Source organism: Nannobrachium achirus (assembly GCF_963921795.1).
Source record: "Nannobrachium achirus genome assembly, chromosome: 12".
NCBI classification, from domain to species: Eukaryota; Metazoa; Chordata; class Actinopteri; order Myctophiformes; family Myctophidae; genus Nannobrachium; species Nannobrachium achirus.
Genome location: NC_137832.1, coordinates 23,189,375 through 23,209,045, shown reverse-complemented (window position 1 = coordinate 23,209,045; position 19,671 = coordinate 23,189,375). Strand labels below are relative to the sequence as shown.

General features: G+C 42.9%; 1 protein-coding gene across 2 annotated transcripts in view; it reads left to right on the top strand.

The window, feature by feature from the left end:
* Positions 1-8,968: 8,968 nt before the first annotated feature.
* The window catches only part of adamts13 (ADAM metallopeptidase with thrombospondin type 1 motif, 13), a 31,228-nt gene continuing 20,525 nt past the window's right edge, over positions 8,969-19,671 (top strand). Inside the window, exons 1-9 of one of the 2 annotated variants that reach the window (XM_080739331.1) lie at positions 8,969-9,192; positions 9,493-9,550; positions 10,708-10,841; positions 11,021-11,104; positions 12,459-12,583; positions 13,358-13,504; positions 14,134-14,268; positions 17,835-17,985; positions 19,026-19,130. In XM_080739331.1, coding sequence (XP_080595457.1) covers positions 9,100-9,192; positions 9,493-9,550; positions 10,708-10,841; positions 11,021-11,104; positions 12,459-12,583; positions 13,358-13,504; positions 14,134-14,268; positions 17,835-17,985; positions 19,026-19,130 — 1,032 coding nt within the window. In that variant the 5' untranslated portion in view covers positions 8,969-9,099. Of the gene's footprint in view, positions 9,193-9,492; positions 9,551-10,707; positions 10,842-11,020; positions 11,105-12,458; positions 12,584-13,357; positions 13,505-14,133; positions 14,269-17,834; positions 17,986-19,025; positions 19,131-19,671 lie in introns of those variants that run through there. The other variant, XM_080739332.1, reaches the window with a different exon arrangement.

Here is a 19,671-nt window from a genome sequence, read left to right as displayed (position 1 = left end):
GTTCACATTCATACTGGTGGAACACCAAATGATCATAATGCTGAACATGAGGATTACAACATACCTGGTGTGCGTGGCGAAATTATCGCCGCACGCCAGAGCAGGAACTCCAGAAGGAGTGTTGGTAAGAGCCTAGAACAAACAACGCCCGGTCAGGTTCAAGTTCAAGATACAATATACAAAAGGTATTTACTTGGACAGTAAAACCTGGGAACATACCTTCCAGAACAAGATAGTGTGTGTAGCTGAAGCCCATCAGGCCAGCATGGGCTGGAGGGCACCTTTAGTGTGCCCCACCAGCGAGAGAAGACAACCAGCTAACTCGCAGCTGGAAGCCATGCTGCTTAAATACAGCCTTCAATCAGGCAACTAACAAGGGGGAGGAGGATGGGCGGTGGGGACCGACGCCCATACTGCTACAATCCATCCCCCCCAATTGCGTCGTCGGCCCGACGATGACCCACCTAGCAACACCCAACATTTCGTAAGGCTCACTAGGTGCAACAAATATAATCTAAAAAGCACACAGACTGTGGGTTGTAGCTGAAGCCCAGCGGGCCAGCATAGTTTAACACATTCAAACTCTGAGGACACAAACACCACTACAGTTGCACCGCTCCTGAAGAGACGGGCAAAAACTGTCCAGCTTGTTAACAAGTGAACAGGCTGTAGTCAAACATTATAAAACCATGACTTGCTCAGCTCCTTAAGAGGTGAACAAAACAGAAAAGACTCACTTATGGAAGCACACTGAAGTCAAGTGTGCGGACTGACTGAAACCCCACGGGCCAGCCATCAAACAGTTTTAAAACCAGGACGTGTTCAGCTCCTCTGGAGGTGAACACAGCGAACCAACTAAGCCCATTGCGAGCCAGTCATCGAACCTTTTAAAACATGACGCATTCAGCTCCTCTGGAGGTGAACACAGCGAACCGACTAAACCCATTGCGAGCCAGTCATCGAACCTTTTAAAACATGACGCATTCAGCTCCTCTGGAGGTGAACACAGCGAACCGACTAAACCCATTGCGGGCCAGTCATCGAACCTGTTAAGCTCCTCAGGAGAAGAACACAACTGGAACTTTATTGGAAGCACACTGAAGTGCGCGGACTAACAAACTGAAACCCATTGGGCCAGTCAACAAACTCTGGCTGTTCAGCTCCTTTGGAGGTGAGCAAAACTGACAACTCAACTATTGAAAGCACACCTGAAGTATGCAGACTGAAAACTGAAACCCAAAGGGCCAGTCAAACTTTAACATTGACTTGCTCAGCTCCTCTGGAGGTGAACAAAACTGGAAGGACTCACCTATCCTACATGGGGGAGGGGGACGCCATTGGGGCCTACACTCCCTGGCAAAATGGCCGGTCTGTGTAAGCCATTTTAACTGCTCCTGCTGTCTTTTAAGCATTGCCTGCACCTCAGAGGAGACAATACTACTACCTGGCTGTGCATTTCTCGGTTCCTGTCTCAATGAACAATCTGCCCTGTGCTGAGCAACCAGCTCAGCCTCCATAGTGGTACAGAACTTTAAGACTTACAACCAGATTGAGGTCACAACCAGGTCCTACAGCAGAGACCAGGGAAACAGTTTGGGCGACCCACGGCTCCTCTCCGCCACTGACAAGCTGCTGTTTTGCTACAAAATAAATAAAATCCAAGTTAATACACAACAACTTCTCTCCACTTTTTTTTTTTTTTTTTTTTTTTTTAAGAACAAAACTTTTAGATCACTGGACTAACAAATAGTAAATCTAACTCAAATCACTGGACTAACAGAAGAACTTATCCAACATAGGGGAACTAGAAAAGAAAAAAAATACACGTTTCTGCCTCGTTAGTAAATCCTGCCGACCCACGTCAAATGTGGCATAGTGGTATATTTAAGTTATTGCCAGACAACGCCACCGGGGGAGTTGCACCCCCGGAAATAGTTATTGTAGAACTAACTAATTCAAATACCTTGATATACAAAAGCACACAAGTTCGTTATTACTTAAATAAACCAAGGCAGAAACGTATATATAACAAAGTACAAAAAGGCTTTATTTTAATTAGACAATTTACTTAATCAACAGCAGTTAATGTCTTTGTCATCATCAGTTAATAGTAAAACGAGAATGCATTCAATGGGGAGTGGACAAGGATAACAGTGAACAATAAAACTGAGTGTTTATATGGCCAGTGCTGAGGGCTATGGGAAGGGGACAGGCCAACTAACCCAAGGCAGTGGCACTCCAAATAATCACAGCAAAACTAAATCAAACCAAACACATCAAACCAGGAGTTACCAGAGCCCTGGGCAGCCGTCACCTGTCCCAAGTATAGGGCCCCCGCACCAGGCCTGTAAATAAAACACAGTGTCACTCAGGATAATCAAATAAAACAAGACCAGTTAGGTCAATAAAACATAAGTCGTGGACCATGTGTGGACATTATATTACAACCACCGAATGCCATGTCTTCTTTCCAACCGACAGGTGATGGATGGAGGATTCAGGAGTTGCATGGATTTAAGTGGTAAATACACGGTCAGCAAAACAGCAGTGTCATCTGGCTCTGAAATAGGCAAACGGCCATCTTAGTATTTTAGTGTAATTTAGATTAACATTCAAAGACAAGAACCGAGAGATGCATTGTGAACCTACCGTGTTCGCCTGGGCAACGAACACCATGCCCCATCCGCAGCAGCGGATGCCGGGCAGAATTAAACTGTAATACAAACAAACCCAATGTTCACATTCATACTGGTGGAACACCAAATGATCATAATGCTGAACATGAGGATTACAACATACCTGGTGTGCGTGGCGAAATTATCGCCGCACGCCAGAGCAGGAACTCCAGAAGGAGTGTTGGTAAGAGCCTAGAACAAACAACGCCCGGTCAGGTTCAAGTTCAAGATACAATATACAAAAGGTATTTACTTGGACAGTAAAACCTGGGAACATACCTTCCAGAACAAGATAGTGTGTGTAGCTGAAGCCCATCAGGCCAGCATGGGCTGGAGGGCACCTTTAGTGTGCCCCACCAGCGAGAGAAGACAACCAGCTAACTCGCAGCTGGAAGCCATGCTGCTTAAATACAGCCTTCAATCAGGCAACTAACAAGGGGGAGGAGGATGGGCGGTGGGGACCGACGCCCATACTGCTACACTATCATTTTAGATTTTTCCACAGATATGTATTGCTGAATGTGACTGTTTCAAATTCTTACACACAAATCAGTCCAAAACAGTGTTGTTAAAATGACCTATGTTCAGCATGACTTGTGCAATGGTTGTGTGAGTCCCATCCTGTCAGTAAGTATAAGTAGCATGTGGCCCACAGGTCAGGAGCCTATCTCCTGTTTCTGGAGTGTGAGGCAGCTTGATCTACAAGCACCCTCTGGACAAGAGCTAGTCTTTCACAGGGATGTGACAGAATGGGTACCATTCTTCTTTGGCTCCCAAACTGTGGAATGAACTCCCAATCTTCTGTCGTAAATCTGAAGACTCACCTCTTCAGACTCCACCTTAGCCCGTAGCACTTGCATAGCAATTGCCCAAGTAGGGCTGTCACGATATGACATTTTACATGACGATTAATTGTCACTCAAATAATTGGCGATTAACGATTTAATTGTGTTTTTGTCATTGACAATTACATTTCTGTTTGGCTTTTAGGCTTTGAAGTTGCTTATGGCAGATATGACAAAAAACCTAAATACACGAAGAAATTACTGACATATTTGACAACTTACTACTTAAACAATAACATTGATAGTGGAAATAGCCGATCTACAAGCTCACAACGCGTCGCGATGCGACGCGTTGTGAGCTTGTAGATCTGCTATTTCCACTATTTCTGAAATTTTTCAACATTCACGATTATGACGATTATGACAAAATAATCGCGATAATGTCAAATAATCACGATTAGACGATTATGTAATAATTGTGACAGCCCTATGCCCAAGCCTCGATGACCCTGCAGCGCAGGTCATATGCAAAGGCCAAATGTAATTTAGCTAGCATGTTATATAGACAGTTGCCAGGTCATTGTTAATCTGGCATCCTACCCTTAATATAGATTGTAGATGTTTTGAATATTACTGTAAACTGATGATAGGTTCATACCTATGATCCTAGATTAGCCTACTATTTCTGTGCATTTGATGTATTACCCTGCAGTGTTGTCTTTGCTTACTGTAAATTGCTCTGGATTAAGAGCATCTGCTAAATGCCTTAATTGTAATTGTAAATTGTATGACACGGCCAGTGAGCTCGACCTTCCAGTCTACGCGTGGGGAACTCTATCCACAAGCCCAATGTATAACCATGTTATAGCCTATTATAGTTTTTCTTTATTCATTTGGTAAATCTTTCCAAACTAATGGCAATGCTCTCAAAAAGATAAAACTAGTACTGTAATGTCATATAGTATCTACTACAGTATCTATCATGATTGTCTATTTGCGACAGTAAGGAATTATTGATTTACTTTTTTGATTGATTGAAGACTTTATTAGAAGTTTGCATAGGAAAAGGTACAGTTTCATGACGGTACAGTTCACTGGTACAAGGTCTACTAAAAGGAGATCCATGAAAAGACTAAGCTTATTTCCACTGGAAACCATTGAAGTATCTCATATGAAATCTCTTCGAGAAAGAGAAAGAAAAAACAAACACAAGCACGGTTTAGGCCTACTGTTGTGTGACCAGTTATTGTATTTATCATCCACCCTTTAACTTCTCTCCTTCTGTCAGGCCAGAGCATTTCCTCTACATCACATAGCTATTGTTTCTCTAGCCATGCATCTATGGGGGGGGAAAAAAGCCACAGTGCCAAACCCATTCCTGGCATGCATCACTAGCGTCCATATCGCCACAGGCCTCCTCTATATGTCCTCTACCTCCCATCACTCCTCTTCCTCTTCCTCCATGTCCCCCATCTCCCCTTCCTCCATGTCCTCTACCGCCACATACAGGGGTGTCGCACCAGATTCTGGGCCCTGGGTACAAGGATTCACTGCAGGGCCCCCCATGAATGTTCTACATAGGGGGATGGTGTTTAACCCATTTAGACTGGGAACATTATTTTGTGCTTTAGCTATTGAAAAATAGCAGGTATACAAGCTCACAGCGAAAAATCTTGACAATTTGTGCAAGTCTTTGAAAAACCTATGTTTCTATGTCAGTGGTGCTCAAACCTTTTCATGTGAAGGACCCCCAAAATGATGTGTATTTGGCCCACGGACCCCCATCTCAAAATATTTAGTTCCAGGGACCCCCCAGAAGCAAAATTTTAGTTACAAATGTTCGCTTAAAAAATACATACACTATATTCAAATATTTGCACACATTTTCACAACTTAAAAAAAAATAGCAGATCTACAAGCTCACAGCGCGGCACCGAGTGCCACGCTGTGAGCTTGTAGATCTGCTATTTTTCAATAGCTAAAGTATAAAATAATTAAGGCCCCTCCACCTTGGGCCCTAGTAACTCAGTACCACTCCCCCCCCCCCCCCCCCCCTTGTGACGCCCCTGGCCACATACCTCCACGCTCCTTGTCCTCCATCTCTCTCTCTGTATACCTCCCCCATCTCCCCTATCTCCCATATCCCTTCTTATTCCACCCTTCTTCCACACATTCTTACAGATTCCTTTTACAGTACTTCAGTTGACTCCATCATATAAGTACATAACGAAGTGCAGGCACCCATTATTGAGAGAACAATTTTGCAATTAGCACTCTCTGATCTGACATCAATATGCTGGAAATTGGGTTGAGTTGAATTGAATTGTCATTTGGCTGTAGAGACAAAAAAAAAGTTAAATGAAATTTGAATGATATGTGCAGTTAAATGTTTGTCAATGTGATTTACGTGTATGTAGTTTGTTTGAAAACTAGATTTCTTTTTAGAAATACCATATACACAGTATATTACACAATATAATATATCATTTTTGAGAATTCTTTGGCCAATCAATAATTGAGAAAAACTGTAACCAAAAGCGACGATTACCCAGACCAACTGGCATACGTGTAGATTATTAGAGTCGACTGCATGGTACCATATCAATCTTTCTCTGTATCTCTCTCCATCACCATATCTCTTCTGGCTGTCAGGTTCTCTCTTTCTCATTCTCTCTCCTCTATATCTGCTCTATCTTTCTCTCATTTAATTGATTATGAATGGAATTCATGATAGGAGGCCAACCTTTGGCCACTATGGTTAATGGATTCAAAAAGTAATCTGCCTCTTGCACTATTTATAATACAATGCTTCAATGGTGGATGGTTATGCGAGATAATCAGCCTCATTTACAGTAATGCTGTGCTAGTGTTAAATGAAAATGATAGTAATACAGTAATAGGTCTGTGTTCCCTTTTGTTGTGTTTGTAGTACTAGTATATATATCACTATGATGTGCTGACATGCTGGGGGGAAAAAACTCATACATTATACTGTATTTGAAAAATCTATGTCATGATTAGTGATTATGTGTTTCTGTGCCATGTTGTCATTTGCTTAGCATCAGTCCTTATGGTCAGCTTCATAAATAGTCAAAAGCAGAACTTTCCATAATAATGCAGCTTTAATGAGTCTGACATGAGAGATCCTGATTTAGGCAAAGCAGTGCCTTCTGGGCAATATGCTGAGATTTAAAGATAAACATAGCCGGGTCAAGCCAAGGGATTTCAATATTTAGTTTCTCAGTTTTGTCTCAATACTGTGCTTACCATAGGCAGGGTTTACATGTGAGCTGTTTAAATGAAATGCTGTGCCATTTCAAGATTAAATTGATCACAGATAATTTATTGTTATGGCTTCCCCTTTCATTGATGCTTATTATTTATAAAATGTATGGGGCCAAAAGGATTAGGTGACAGAGTATTGTACAGGAAAGTGTGTGCGCATTTAGTGTTTGTGGAAATGTGATTCTCCAGAACCAGTGTGTGACAGATGGAGGGAGAAAACAAGGGCAGCTGATGAATGAGAGTCCTTTTATATGCAGCACAAACCAGATCCACTGTACAGAAATGAATCCCAGTACAGGAGACAGTGGTTTGACTTGCATGCTTCTTGACGTTGAAACAAAACAAACAAAATCGCCCTCTCAGATTTAATCATATAATATTGATGTATGTTAACATAAGTGACTAAAAAAAGTGAAGCTTTTGGTCATGCGTCACTTTACATCACAATATATAATGGTAAGACGGAATTCATTTCCCAGTGGATTCCACACTTGCATTTTCCCAGAATTGCACATTTCTAGTTATTTTTTATTGTTGATATCATTATTATTATTGGAGTACCACCACACAGAAATGCAACAGTTAACTGTGATTAACCTTTTCCCTTTTCAGTAATTGCTGCTCGAACAACATGTTTCGGAAGACATCAACTAGAATCAGTTGGCCACACTTGGGCATCCCATATGGCGGTATGTATAATTCATACCATCATAAATATACAATCCCAGCCCCCTCCTCTCACAAAAAGCGTGGGTATTGCAGATACAATGACACTTATCACAGTCTGTGGCTTTGCTCTGGAATTCAGTGTGGGAATGGAGGTTTTTAGTGGAACATTGATGCTGGTGTACTAATGCCTGTGAAACGCAGCTGTTAATTGAGAGTGACAACGGACAGATATCTGGCAGACGAATGGCAGATGGGGCCTGAATCCCTGGCTTTATAGAGATAAAGTATACCCCTCAGGAAATAGGGGAAGGCAGACATGGAGAGAGAGAGAGAGAGAGAGAGAGAGAGAGAGAGAGAGAGAGAGAGGTGGGTGAATATAACAAGCCTTACTGTGAAAATACTGTTGTTGCTGCTGCGTGCTACAGTACAGTATGTCATTAAACACTTGTGTAATCATTAAAAAAATTGCAATCTGTGAGTGTGTGTGTGTGTGTGTGTGTGTGTGTGTGTGTGTGTGTGTGTGTGTGTGTGTGTGTGCGTGCGTGCGCGCGTGCGTGCGTGCGTGCGTCTGTGCGTCTGTGCGCGCACATACGGGTTGTGAGGTCACCATGAAAGAAGACAAAGATGGGACTTATTAACACAGCTGAACTATATCTGGAAACTGGGAAAATTTTTAAGATTTTTTTTTAGCTTAATTGTTATCAGAGAGGGCATGTCTATTAATTGCCTATCAAATACACATACTTTCAAATGAAAGACTATAAAGGTTATTATAGTCACTTACAGTAAAAGTGCCCATACGTTAAGCAGTTCTATTTGGTCTCTAGATTGTCAAGTCATAATACACTTTTGGAACTGTAAGGCTGCATGTGGAGGCTTGTTATATCATGAGCTTTTAAAAGTCCTGGTTTTAGTAATGTTTGCCGTTGGTTAAACGAATGTTTGGATATGCTGGCATGCTGGCTTAGTTTGAACACATTTGTCTGCTACCTTCTTGAAATTCAAGGTCTGAGTGAGAAGTCTAGCACAAATAGAAGCATGTTGCCCTCTAGTGGTATTCGTGTTGAACTAACACTGTAATGTAAATGCATGATACATTACTTATTCATTCATTACATGATTGTGGCTGTAAAAGGTCATGAATGAAATAAAAAATACTTCGGTTCAGTATTGGGGTTTTAGATGCCAAATAAATTGTATACCCATAAGCTACTAGTGAAATACTCTCAAATTAATGCGTTACAATTCTGCGGCACAAGCAGTCATCATGAATTGTTAAGAAATTCTCCTGAACAACCAATGAGTCATAGAACATAGATATTTGTTGTATTTATTTCAATCAAACAGGAAGTGACTAATGAATTAGTACCCATAAATGAACCGATCCTTTACCGTTGATCTTTCCCCCCGAGAACACTCACACAAAACACACACACACACACACACACACACACACACACACACACACACACACACACACACACACACACACACAGAAAGAGAGTGACGTGTGCCACGGGTCAACTTTGCCCCTAGTGTATTGGTAAACACACCGTCCACTTCCCTGCTAGGCCTGGCGCCAGGTTGACTGAGAGCCGGGGCGAACCACATACTGCATACTGTATCTGAGATATCCCTCCCTGTATTAAAGCAGGTCAGGCAGACCAACAGGAACGAGGGGAGATATGGCGTTTATGATGCCGCAGTGTCTGCTGCTGCTGCTGCTGCTGTCACCACTGCCTGGCTCCACTGCTCTAATGAGATCTCCATTGGTGGAGGTAGGTCGAACAGTACAGAGGGGAACATGCAGGAGTCCACACAGCGCTTCATGAGTCCTCTGCTCGGGGACATCTGCAAAGTACATTGAACTCTTCAACTTTAAACTGTTTATTGTCCTCGTGGTACATGTACCTACAGAGAGACATAACTACATTTTAACAGGATCTCGGTCTTATACAATAGGCCTGCGTAACATACGGACGCAAGCCTTAAATAGGCCAAATGCTGCTGTTGATCTAAAAAAGGATATACTACTGTTTATATATATTTCACTGATTGTTTTGTGCTTTCTACCTAAGGTTTTTCGAAACTCTCACCATCAAAGCGATGTGGGCTCTCAACCTGACACTGCTTCAGGTTGGTAGTTTGGCTGAATCTATGAAGCCTAATTTATGCTCTGTAGTATGACAGTGTCGCTTGCCAAAAGGAACTGGTCTACAAGCTATTAGCTTTTACATTAGCTCTTCTTGGCAGCGACACCCTTGTGTGATGGAGCGTAAACGAAGCTTAACAACTGTTTGAAGAAATGCTGTGCATTCAATGCTGTGGCAACTGTCTTGCTATTACTGTCATAAGGAAACACTGCATTATATGACACACAGGGACGTGCTGGGCCCCTGATTCAGCCCGGGAAAAAGAGTTGGAGAGGCCCTCATTGCACGCTATAGAGAGAGATCTCTCTCTATAGCGCTGCTGCTACTCAATGATTTGCCATTTCAGATCATGACAAGTGACAAGCCAGTGGGCCAATTACATGAGTTAAATTTTGTCGTTGTTGGGTGGAAGCCTTGTATGTCCAAAACCATTTGTTTTGTATTTATCATTTTAAAAATGATTTAAACTAGTGAAAACAGCCAATCTACAAGCACACAACGCCTCGCGGTGCGAGGCGTTGTGTGCTGGTAGATCTGCTGTTTTCACTACTTTTGTGCGACGGCCTTGTATGGTGAAGCAGGGCTTTGCTTTGCGAAAGAATTTACAAATTTGAAACTCGGAGATTTTCTGCCCGACAGTGACGATTTATTTTATTGGCCGCCTAGCCCCCAAAATGGAACGAAGGCCGACATTTTATTTTTAATTTTTTTCCTAATGGCCGGACTGGACCGGCCGGGAATGAACCGGCCGTTCGGGAGTTGTCCCGCTTTTCCACATGGCCAGCACGTCCCTGCCTTTAGCTCATTTCCATAAGATACAGCATTCTGGAAATGTGAAGAAGTAGCTCTGTGCTGTGAAGTCAGAGAGAAACATCCAGGCACTGCAAGAAAATAACAGTGGTTTTCATCAGGACAAGGATGAAGACTGCTGTGGTCGAAACACTTTGACTTTTAAAACTGACATGTCATGCATTAATAAAAGCTTTTTTGTTTTTGTTATACATGTTTCTTCCCTTTTTCCTGAGTGCCTGGATCTTTCTCTTCATTTTACGTTCTTGAGCACCATCAAGACTAAGTCTACTCAATTCTACGTTAAGAATGGTTGTTTCCCCCTGTGCTATACTTTGTTTCTAACCACAGTCAGCAGGCGGTTTCGCAGGGCCAATGTGATGCCTGATGTGACACACCTGGAACTACTGGTGGTTGTGGGTCCTGATGTCCAACAGGCCCACAAACAGGACACTGAGAGATACATCCTCACCAACCTTAACATCGTGAGCTCCTAGACATGCACGCACGCACGCACGCACGCACGCACGCACGCACTCACGCACGCACGCACACACACACACACACACACATACACACACACACACACACACACACACACACACCTGTTGCATGTTTCAAAGACTTGCCTGCCTGCTCTGTACTGCATGTAATTTCCCCACAGGCCTCGGAGCTGTTGAGGGACATGACCTTAGGGGCCAACATGAGGGTGCACCTGGTACGCATGATCATCCTGTCAGAGCCAGAGGTCTGTCCGCTCCTCCGCAGTCCAGTCACATTCAAGTTCACTGTCACAATGTCACATGCACTAAATAGCACAACAACAAAACATAAGCAACACATCAAAAAGCTAGTGACAAAAAGTCTGATTAATTAGAAAGAGGGTGTTATATTACGGAGTTCGATTTCTTTCTTTGTATGGTTCTGCATTTTCAGTTATACTGTACAAACATAACATACATATTTACAACAATTTAAGGGAACAATTTAAAACACACATATCGTTGTTGTCGGGTGAAAACCTTTAATGTCCGAAACCGTTCCTTTTTGGATTTAACATTTTAAAAATTATTTAAACTAGTGAAAACGCGAGGCGTTGTGTGCTTGTAGATCTGCTGTTTTCACTACTTTTGTGCGACAGCCTTGTATGATGAAGCAGAGCTTTACTTTGCGAAAGAACGTACACATTTGAAATTTGGAAATACAAGGTTTCCACCCGACAATGACGATATGAACAAAGTAATACAGAAAATGAATAGCGAGATTGGAGCTTTAGGTCGAGAGACTGTTATGGCACATAAGAAGAAGAAGTTGTTGTGGTGTTATCAGTGTTGCAGTGGTCTTGGGTCGCGCGCCCCCGACGACCCATATCTTTTTTGAGCCGGGGTCTCGCACCCACCGAAGTTCACACCTCGACAACCGTTTAACAAAGAAACTAGCCTATTTGCATATCAATAGACCTGTATAGTAGGTGTCGAGCGACGTTCGCGACCCCCCAAACATTGAATCACCACTGCACCACTGGGTGTTATTTGTCACTATACATGTGCACATACGTGAAATTCATCCACTGAATTGACCCACTTCAACTATTAGGAGCAGTGGGTGCTATTTATACAGCGCTCAGGGAGCATTTAGGGGTTAAGTGTCTCGCTCAGGGACACTTCAACACATAGCCTGGGAGGACAGGAGGCCGCACATTATTGTGTATCATTATTTTATGCTTTAACTATCGAAAAACAGCAGATATACAAGCTCACAGCGCGGCACCGAGTGCCGCGCTGCGAGCTTGTAGATCTGCTATTTTTGAAAAAATCATGAAAATTAGAATTTTGACCTGATTCTATAAGTGTCTTTTTGAACACTACAAACGTTCGCTTTGAAAATACATATATTCAAAGATTTGCACATATTTTCACAACTTTTCAAAAATAGCAGATCTACAAGCTCACAGCGAGGCACTCGGTGCCGCGCTGTGAGCTTGTATATCTGCTATTTTTCAATAGTTAAAGCATTCAATAATTCTAGGCCTAAATGGGTCCGGGCGGCCTTCTAATTCCCCGAGGGCCACTCAGTTACTAATTCCTTCCTCTCTCCTCTAGCCAGAGATCCAAATGTCTACCAACATCACCGCTTCTCTCAGAAGTGTGTGCGACTGGGGTCGAAGGATCAACCCTTCCAACGACACAGACCCATTACATGCCGATCTTCTGCTTTACATTACCAGGTATTTTATTCGATTCAACTGGCTCCACGTGTCTGGAGTCTGGCTCTACGAGTTTCACTCATAGGTTTTATTGTGACATGATTATTCCAAGCACACCAGATGTAGTTAATGAAGCATTTGGTAATTTCCTTTTCAAATCTTTTTATTTTCAGTTTTTCAGTTTAAATAAAGCCTTTTTTCGTCATTTTGAATCCTCTGCACTATTTCCATATTGTCGCTGTCGGGTGGAAATGTGTGTGCAAAAAGAACCTGTGTTCCAATCAATCCATTGTAGCTAAAGAGGTGGTGCCATAGTTTTGTACTTCTTCTGTTTTGTATGTGTCTATGGAGTTCACAAGATTGCAATTTTTTTTTGGGGGGGGGGGGGGGGGGGGGATCATGGCACCCCATCTTTAAATATTTATAAAATCCACGGATGTAACCACTTTCGCATTAACTTTCAAAAGCTTACAAAAATAGCAGATCTACAAGCTTACAACGTGTTGCGGTGCGACACGTCGTGAGCTTGGTGAAGTAGGACATTGATTTACGAAAAACTAAAAGATGAGATTATGGAGTCGCAAGGTGTCTACAGTACAGCAACGACATTGTGTGACCAGGGGCGTCACAAGGGCGGGAAAAGTGGGACTGAGTTACTAGGGTCCCCCTATGAAGAACATTCATGGGGGGCCCGCAGTGAATCCTTGTACCCAGGGCCCAGAATTTGTTGCGACACCCCTGGACCTCCAGATCCAACATCTCTTCATGTTCTTCTCTGACTTTACCTACCAACAGGTATGACCTGGTGCTGCCCGATGGGAACAATCTGGTCAGGGGTGTGGCACAGCTGGGCGGGGCTTGCACCAGTGACTGGAGCTGTGTGATCACAGAGGACACAGGATTTGACCTGGGCATCACCATCGCACACGAGATTGGACACAGGTAGAGCATAGCTCTGCGTTTAAAGGAGTAGTTCACCCCAAAATGACTTTTTTTCTATTGATTATTACTACATGGCCATAGAGACTTGAGTTCAATAATATATATTTTTTATTTGTCGCATTCCTATGACAAAAATTTGATTATAGTAAATTTACCCCCTTTGATTTCGGATGGGGACCCAAATGCATGGCACTGGATGGGGAAACTGTCAGGGTAAATCAATAGAAAAAAAGTCATTTTGGGGGTGAACTAATCCTTTAATGTTGTAATTTCAGCCTTTCACTTGGAGATTTTGCCTTTAAACCACAAAGCCTGGCATCCCTATTTTGGGCATCATGTAATGATTGCATGTCATTTTCGAATCATAAAACTAACGAACATAAAAAAATTGTGTTCGTAAAAACAATTCTGAAATCTTCGAAAATAGCGAAAACCACAGCTCTTCAAGCTCTGAACTTGAAGACTGGCTACATTCGCTGCATGACACCATCGTCCGATGAAGTATAAAATATGTATTATACCATATGGTTAATTAAAAATGTATGATATGTATTATTATTGTTGTTAGATTGCAGCAAGGCCTCAGCGTCCTTTTATTAACTTATTTAAGCGTCATGTTTTTGAACCAGCTTTGGAATAAACCACGATGGCGTGGGGAACACCTGCAGCAGGAGTGGCTTCATGATGGCCTCTGACGGAGGCTACAACAGCGTGGATCTCACCTGGTCCCAGTGCAGCAGGCAGCAGCTGCACACCTTCTTCAGGTTGGGACCACCTGTTTTATGCAGCTGTGCACCAAAATGGCTCCCATTCATCATGGAACTGCCACGTTCAAAGTGGCATTGTTCTTCCAAATTTCACCGTTAAGACATGCAGCATATCGTCGTTGTCGGGTGACAACCTTGTATATTCGTTTTGCTTTCATCATTTTAACAACCCATTCAGGCCGGGAACACATTTTAGTGTATTATGTACACTACAGTATGTAGCAACATATTTGTTTCGTAGGCAAATTTTTTAATAACATTGTTTTTCAGAAAACTTAGGTCAGGCCTAAATGGGTTTTAAAAATGATTTAAACTAGTGAAAATAGACGATCTGCAAGCACACAACGCCTCGCACTGCGAGGCGTTGTGTGCTTGTAGATCTGCTGTTTTCACAACTTTTGTGCGACGGCCTTGTATGATAAAGCAGGGCTTCGCTTTATGAAAAAGCATGCAAACTTGAAAGCTGGAGATACGAGGTTTCTGCCCGACAGTGACGATATACAGTATACCCCCACAGTCGTCAATTTGGTTATTCTCGCCACGGATTTTGCCAATGCTTTTCATTGGGAATGGAGCGTTTTTTTGTTTTTTTTTTGGTGGAAATCCGCGAATGGCAACAAACTGCTCTGTTCCTGTTGAAAAGCATTGGCAGAATCCGCCGCATAGGGAGAATTAAAGTTTGCTGTGACCTCACCCTTAGGCAGTATACGCTTAAATTATAACATTATACATACTTGCTGGTTCCTACACTGAGGTTTGGAGCTGTGCTGTTTTTCATTTGAATGTTTTCACTGAGCTGCTTTAATGCCAAGGGATCACTGTCCCCAAGAGATGACATCACTCACTTACACAAATTTAGTAACGCTCAAATAGGAACCATTATATTATACCTCTATGATAGCAAATCTAAATTTGCATTGTCTACAGCAGTGTTTCTCAACCTTTTTTCTGCATGGGCACACTTTTCATGTCCCAAGAATCCATGGGCACACCAACATAATACGGGGGTGTAAATTTCGTCACGGTCGGGAAGAAACCAAGTTTCAAATTTGTACGTTTCTTCGCAAAGTAAAGCCCTGCTTCATCATACAAGGCTTTCGCACAACAGTAGTGAAAACAGCAGATCTACAAGCACACAACGCCTCGCACCGCGAGGCGTTGTAGATTGTCTGTTTTCACTAGTTTAAATCATTTTTAAAATGATAAATACAATACTGGCTTTCAAGCAGTTTCAAGGGGCACACTTGATCCTTCTCAGGGGCACACCAAATGTCCCCTGGCACAGTGGTTGAGAAACACTGTTCTACAGTAGTTCTGGAAGATTTGTTAAAGGGGGCGTGACACGGCCAAAAAAGCTAATTATGGCTATCAAATTAGCCAATTTTTTTAATGATGTCATGTACCCCCATGTTAAATGACCCAATCAAATTAATTTATTGTAGTTACTGTACTGAAAGTAGTACTTTCTGTACAGTAACCGAAATAAATTAATTTGATTGGGCTAATATGGGGGCATTGGGGGGAGGGGCGGAGTCGATTATCCATATCATTATCTTTTGAAACTGCCCCAAAAAAATCTGTCCGAGGTGTCTTTCCGACTTTCTAAACCAACTTTAAAACTATCAGTTCTAGGGGTAAAAATGATATAGCATTCGCTATAAAATCAATGGTTAGACCGATAAAAAAGTACATGTCTTCTTCAAAAAAGGTGTCAAAAAAGGTGTACGAGGGTCAACACGCTTCTCCCCGTCTATGCGACGGTTTTGTCGGCCATACCCTGCTGTCTCTTGCCCTAACCTGACTGGAGCACCCGGGACACCGGAGCAACCGTAGAACGAGGGACCAGCGATCTCCTCCTCCTCCTCCTCCTCCGCAGAGGAGGTCCGCGGCTCATACCCTCTGTGTGTGTGTAGCCTGTGTGTGTGTGTGCTTTCGCGCGCGATTTCAGACTACGCTGGGGCTTGAGTCTGAACTTGTGGCCATTCTATTTGATTGAAAAGGGGAGGGGATTTAAAATTTGAAATTCCCAATCACAAGAGATCTGGTGGGAGGGGTTGTGTTTGACTTTTGCACACAAAACATTCCCTCCTCCCCCTCCCCTCAATGACATGCACCAAACAGGTCATTGTCTTTGATGTTTCATTGATTAGAGAGAATCACTAACGAGCTATTCGACACTTGTATGGCTCAATCAATGACTGCAGTTCGGAGCCCTTTTGAAGTTCAAAGGGAGCAATTAAGAACTCTGGTGAGCCACGCAGCCACCCCTCCCTCCACTGTTTCTGTTGATTTTCAAAAGTTAGACACGCCCCTCCTCCGCATTGCATTGATTTCATTGGTCGGTTTCGGTCGGTTTGAGAAGCTTTCGGTAGCAAGAGACACGTCATATGACACATCCAGACCAAGAGATGCAGTTCACTCAGAGAGTGGGCGGATCTATTGGCTGGAGCCAGGCTAGTGTGTGTGTGTGTGTACACACACAATAGCTCTCGCAAATAGCCGTGCGGTGCAGCGCTAGCCACGCTACACGCTAACAACAAGGTTGTGTGCGGCACCGCACAACGGACGAAGTATACATTCACTACTAACTGATACGGCCCGCCTCCTTTTCAGACTGTTTGAAGAAACACCACGTGACCTACTGTATCATAATGTTAATTTTCGGCCGGTGTCGCCACTCCTTTAAGCAAGCCCGATAATTCACCTGGTTTATTTTGTGTCTATTGCACCTTTACTAGCCATAAATTATAACTACCAGGAGAGGATGCTAATATGCGGAGGTTATGTCTCTCCTGGAGTTATAAGCCAGAGTCATATGGCTCTCGCTGGTTGAGCCCCAACGTCCATACTACGCTCAAAACATGTACATATCAATAAGTTGCTCACCGATCCGTCGAAACAGCTTTATATCGGCACACTCGTTGGCATGTGTTAGTCCATATGTTGCTAATAAATTAATGTTTACTAAAACTTCACCGAGTCTCATCGCTTTCCTTGTTTTTGAACCGCTTGGGTAAAAATGGCCGAACATATCACGTGACGTTGATCGCCGTTGCGATTCGCTCATACTAGGACATGACGTTTTTGTATGCGGAAGTATTCCAACGTTCTGTAGTTCTGAAGCGTTCTGAAGGCGACGAGGAAACGTGGGTCTCAGAGAAGTTTTAGTAAACATTAATTTATTAGAAACATATGGACTAACACATGCCAACGAGTGTGCCGTCCGGTAGATATAAAGCTGTTTCGACGGATCGGTGAGCAACTTATTGATATGTACATGTTTTGAGCGTAGTATGGACGTTGGGGCTCAACCAGCGAGAGCCATATGACTCTGGCTTATAACTCCAGGAGAGACATAACCTCCGCATATTAGCACCCTCTCCTGGTAGTTATAATTTATGGCTACACCTTTACTGTGTGAGCTTTTCATGTGACACATAGGCTGACTGTTGTCGTTACGTATGTCAATTTAGAAGTGTGTCCAGCTTTGTGACGAAACATCAAGCATACAATCTATTCTTAGACTGATGTGTACTGTATGTGAACGGTGTTCCCAATCCCAGTCAACGAAAGGCTCAGTGTGTAAAAGATTTGCCTGCGATTGGAGGCTCCCTGCAAGACTGGAAACCAGGGCTGTACTATGGAGTGGATGACCAGTGTCGGATAGCTTTCGGCAACACGGCCAGGGCCTGCTCTTTCAGTAATACTGACATGGTAAGAATCACATTGCGGCTACTGTGGCCACACCATGCCCCCAGGTGACCCAATTAGTCTAGATGGACATGGGGCGTCCACGTGCATAGGGTGGATTTATTTTCGCCACCTGTTTTTTCTTAATCCTTGAAGGGTATATTTTAAGATTCTGCCAGGTAACAAGCTGAAATATGTTCTCATGGGGTTCATTTTTAATGATTTCTTGCACCTACCAGTTCACTTACTATACAGGAAAAAGACACCCTCAAAAAATCTTCTTTAAGTAGCATGTGAGGGTTCTAACTATGGGTTTTTCATGATCCTGAATCCATTGCAAGCGTTTGTTTTGCACAAAAAACATTCCTAAGGCAAAGATATGACCCCACAAAACTGTGAAAAGTGATCACTTTTCATCACAAAACCCAAGGAATATCTTTTGTGAAAAACAAATGCTTGCATGGATTCAGAATCATGAAAAACCCCTAGTTAGACCCCTCACATGCTATTTAAAGACGTTTTTTTTTTTTTTTTTTTGGGGGGGGGGGGGGGTCGTTTTTCCTGTATAGTAAGTGAATCATTAAAAATGAACCCCATGAGAACATATTTCAGCTTGGTACCTGGCAGAATCTTAAAATATACCCTTCAAAGATTAAGAAAAACCAGGTGGCGAAAACAAATCCACCCTATGCGCCGGACCCCCCTGTCCATCTAGACTAAATAGGCCTCAACGTGACTTCCAGTTAACCACTTGAGTCCTCTTCAACATTTAAAAAAAATAGACGATCTACAAGCTCACAATACAGTACGTCACATTGCGACGCATCGTGAGCTCGTAGATCGGTTATGGATTTTCCAGCTATAATAATGATATGTCCTGTCCAAAATGGGGACGCCAGGGGGAAAGTGATTAATGACTTTCAGCCTGGCGTCCCAATTTTGAGCACGCCATTATATTGTCAAAAGTAGCGAAAATAGCAGATCTACAAGCTCACAACGGGCTGCATTGTGACGCGTCATGAGGCTGCAGTCCAGTTCTGACATTATGTTTTGTGTCCATTCAGCCAGTGTGTCGTGTCCTGTCCTGCCATGTTAACCCTGGTGATGACAGCTCCTGCAAGCGCCTTCTGGTTCCACTGCTGGACGGAACAGAGTGTGCACCTAATCAGGTGCTGATCTATCATCACCAACACTCACACAGACGTCTGCTTTTCTACAGTAGCTTGGAAATGCTTTGTTGTGAAGTTCCACTGTGTCATACCATTTTATCAAAGTTTTTTTTTAAAGATATTTTTGGGGCTTTTTATGCCTTCCTTCATTGATCAAATCCCTACATTCGAGCAATCAACATTCCAATGGTGAGACACACTTGACACACTTCAAACTGTATCTACATTTACAATATCTGACAACACCTCTCATAAACACACACACCAGGACAGACTAACCTGGACGCTTTGCGCTGTCAACATTTCATGTTTTCAAAATGCATATTTAGCGTACAGTTTGTGTTTGTATGGTTATTTCGCAATACCTATTGCGCAATCCTCTGTAGACGAATGTGTCATTATCATCACCAAGTTCTCAGGTTACAAGAGGGAAGGGGGGGGGGGGTCAGCTGCACAGGGGGAGAGAGAGAGAGAGAGAGAGAGAGAGAGAGAGAGAGAGAGAGAGAGGGGGGGGGGGGTACGGTACAATACGGTAAGATAC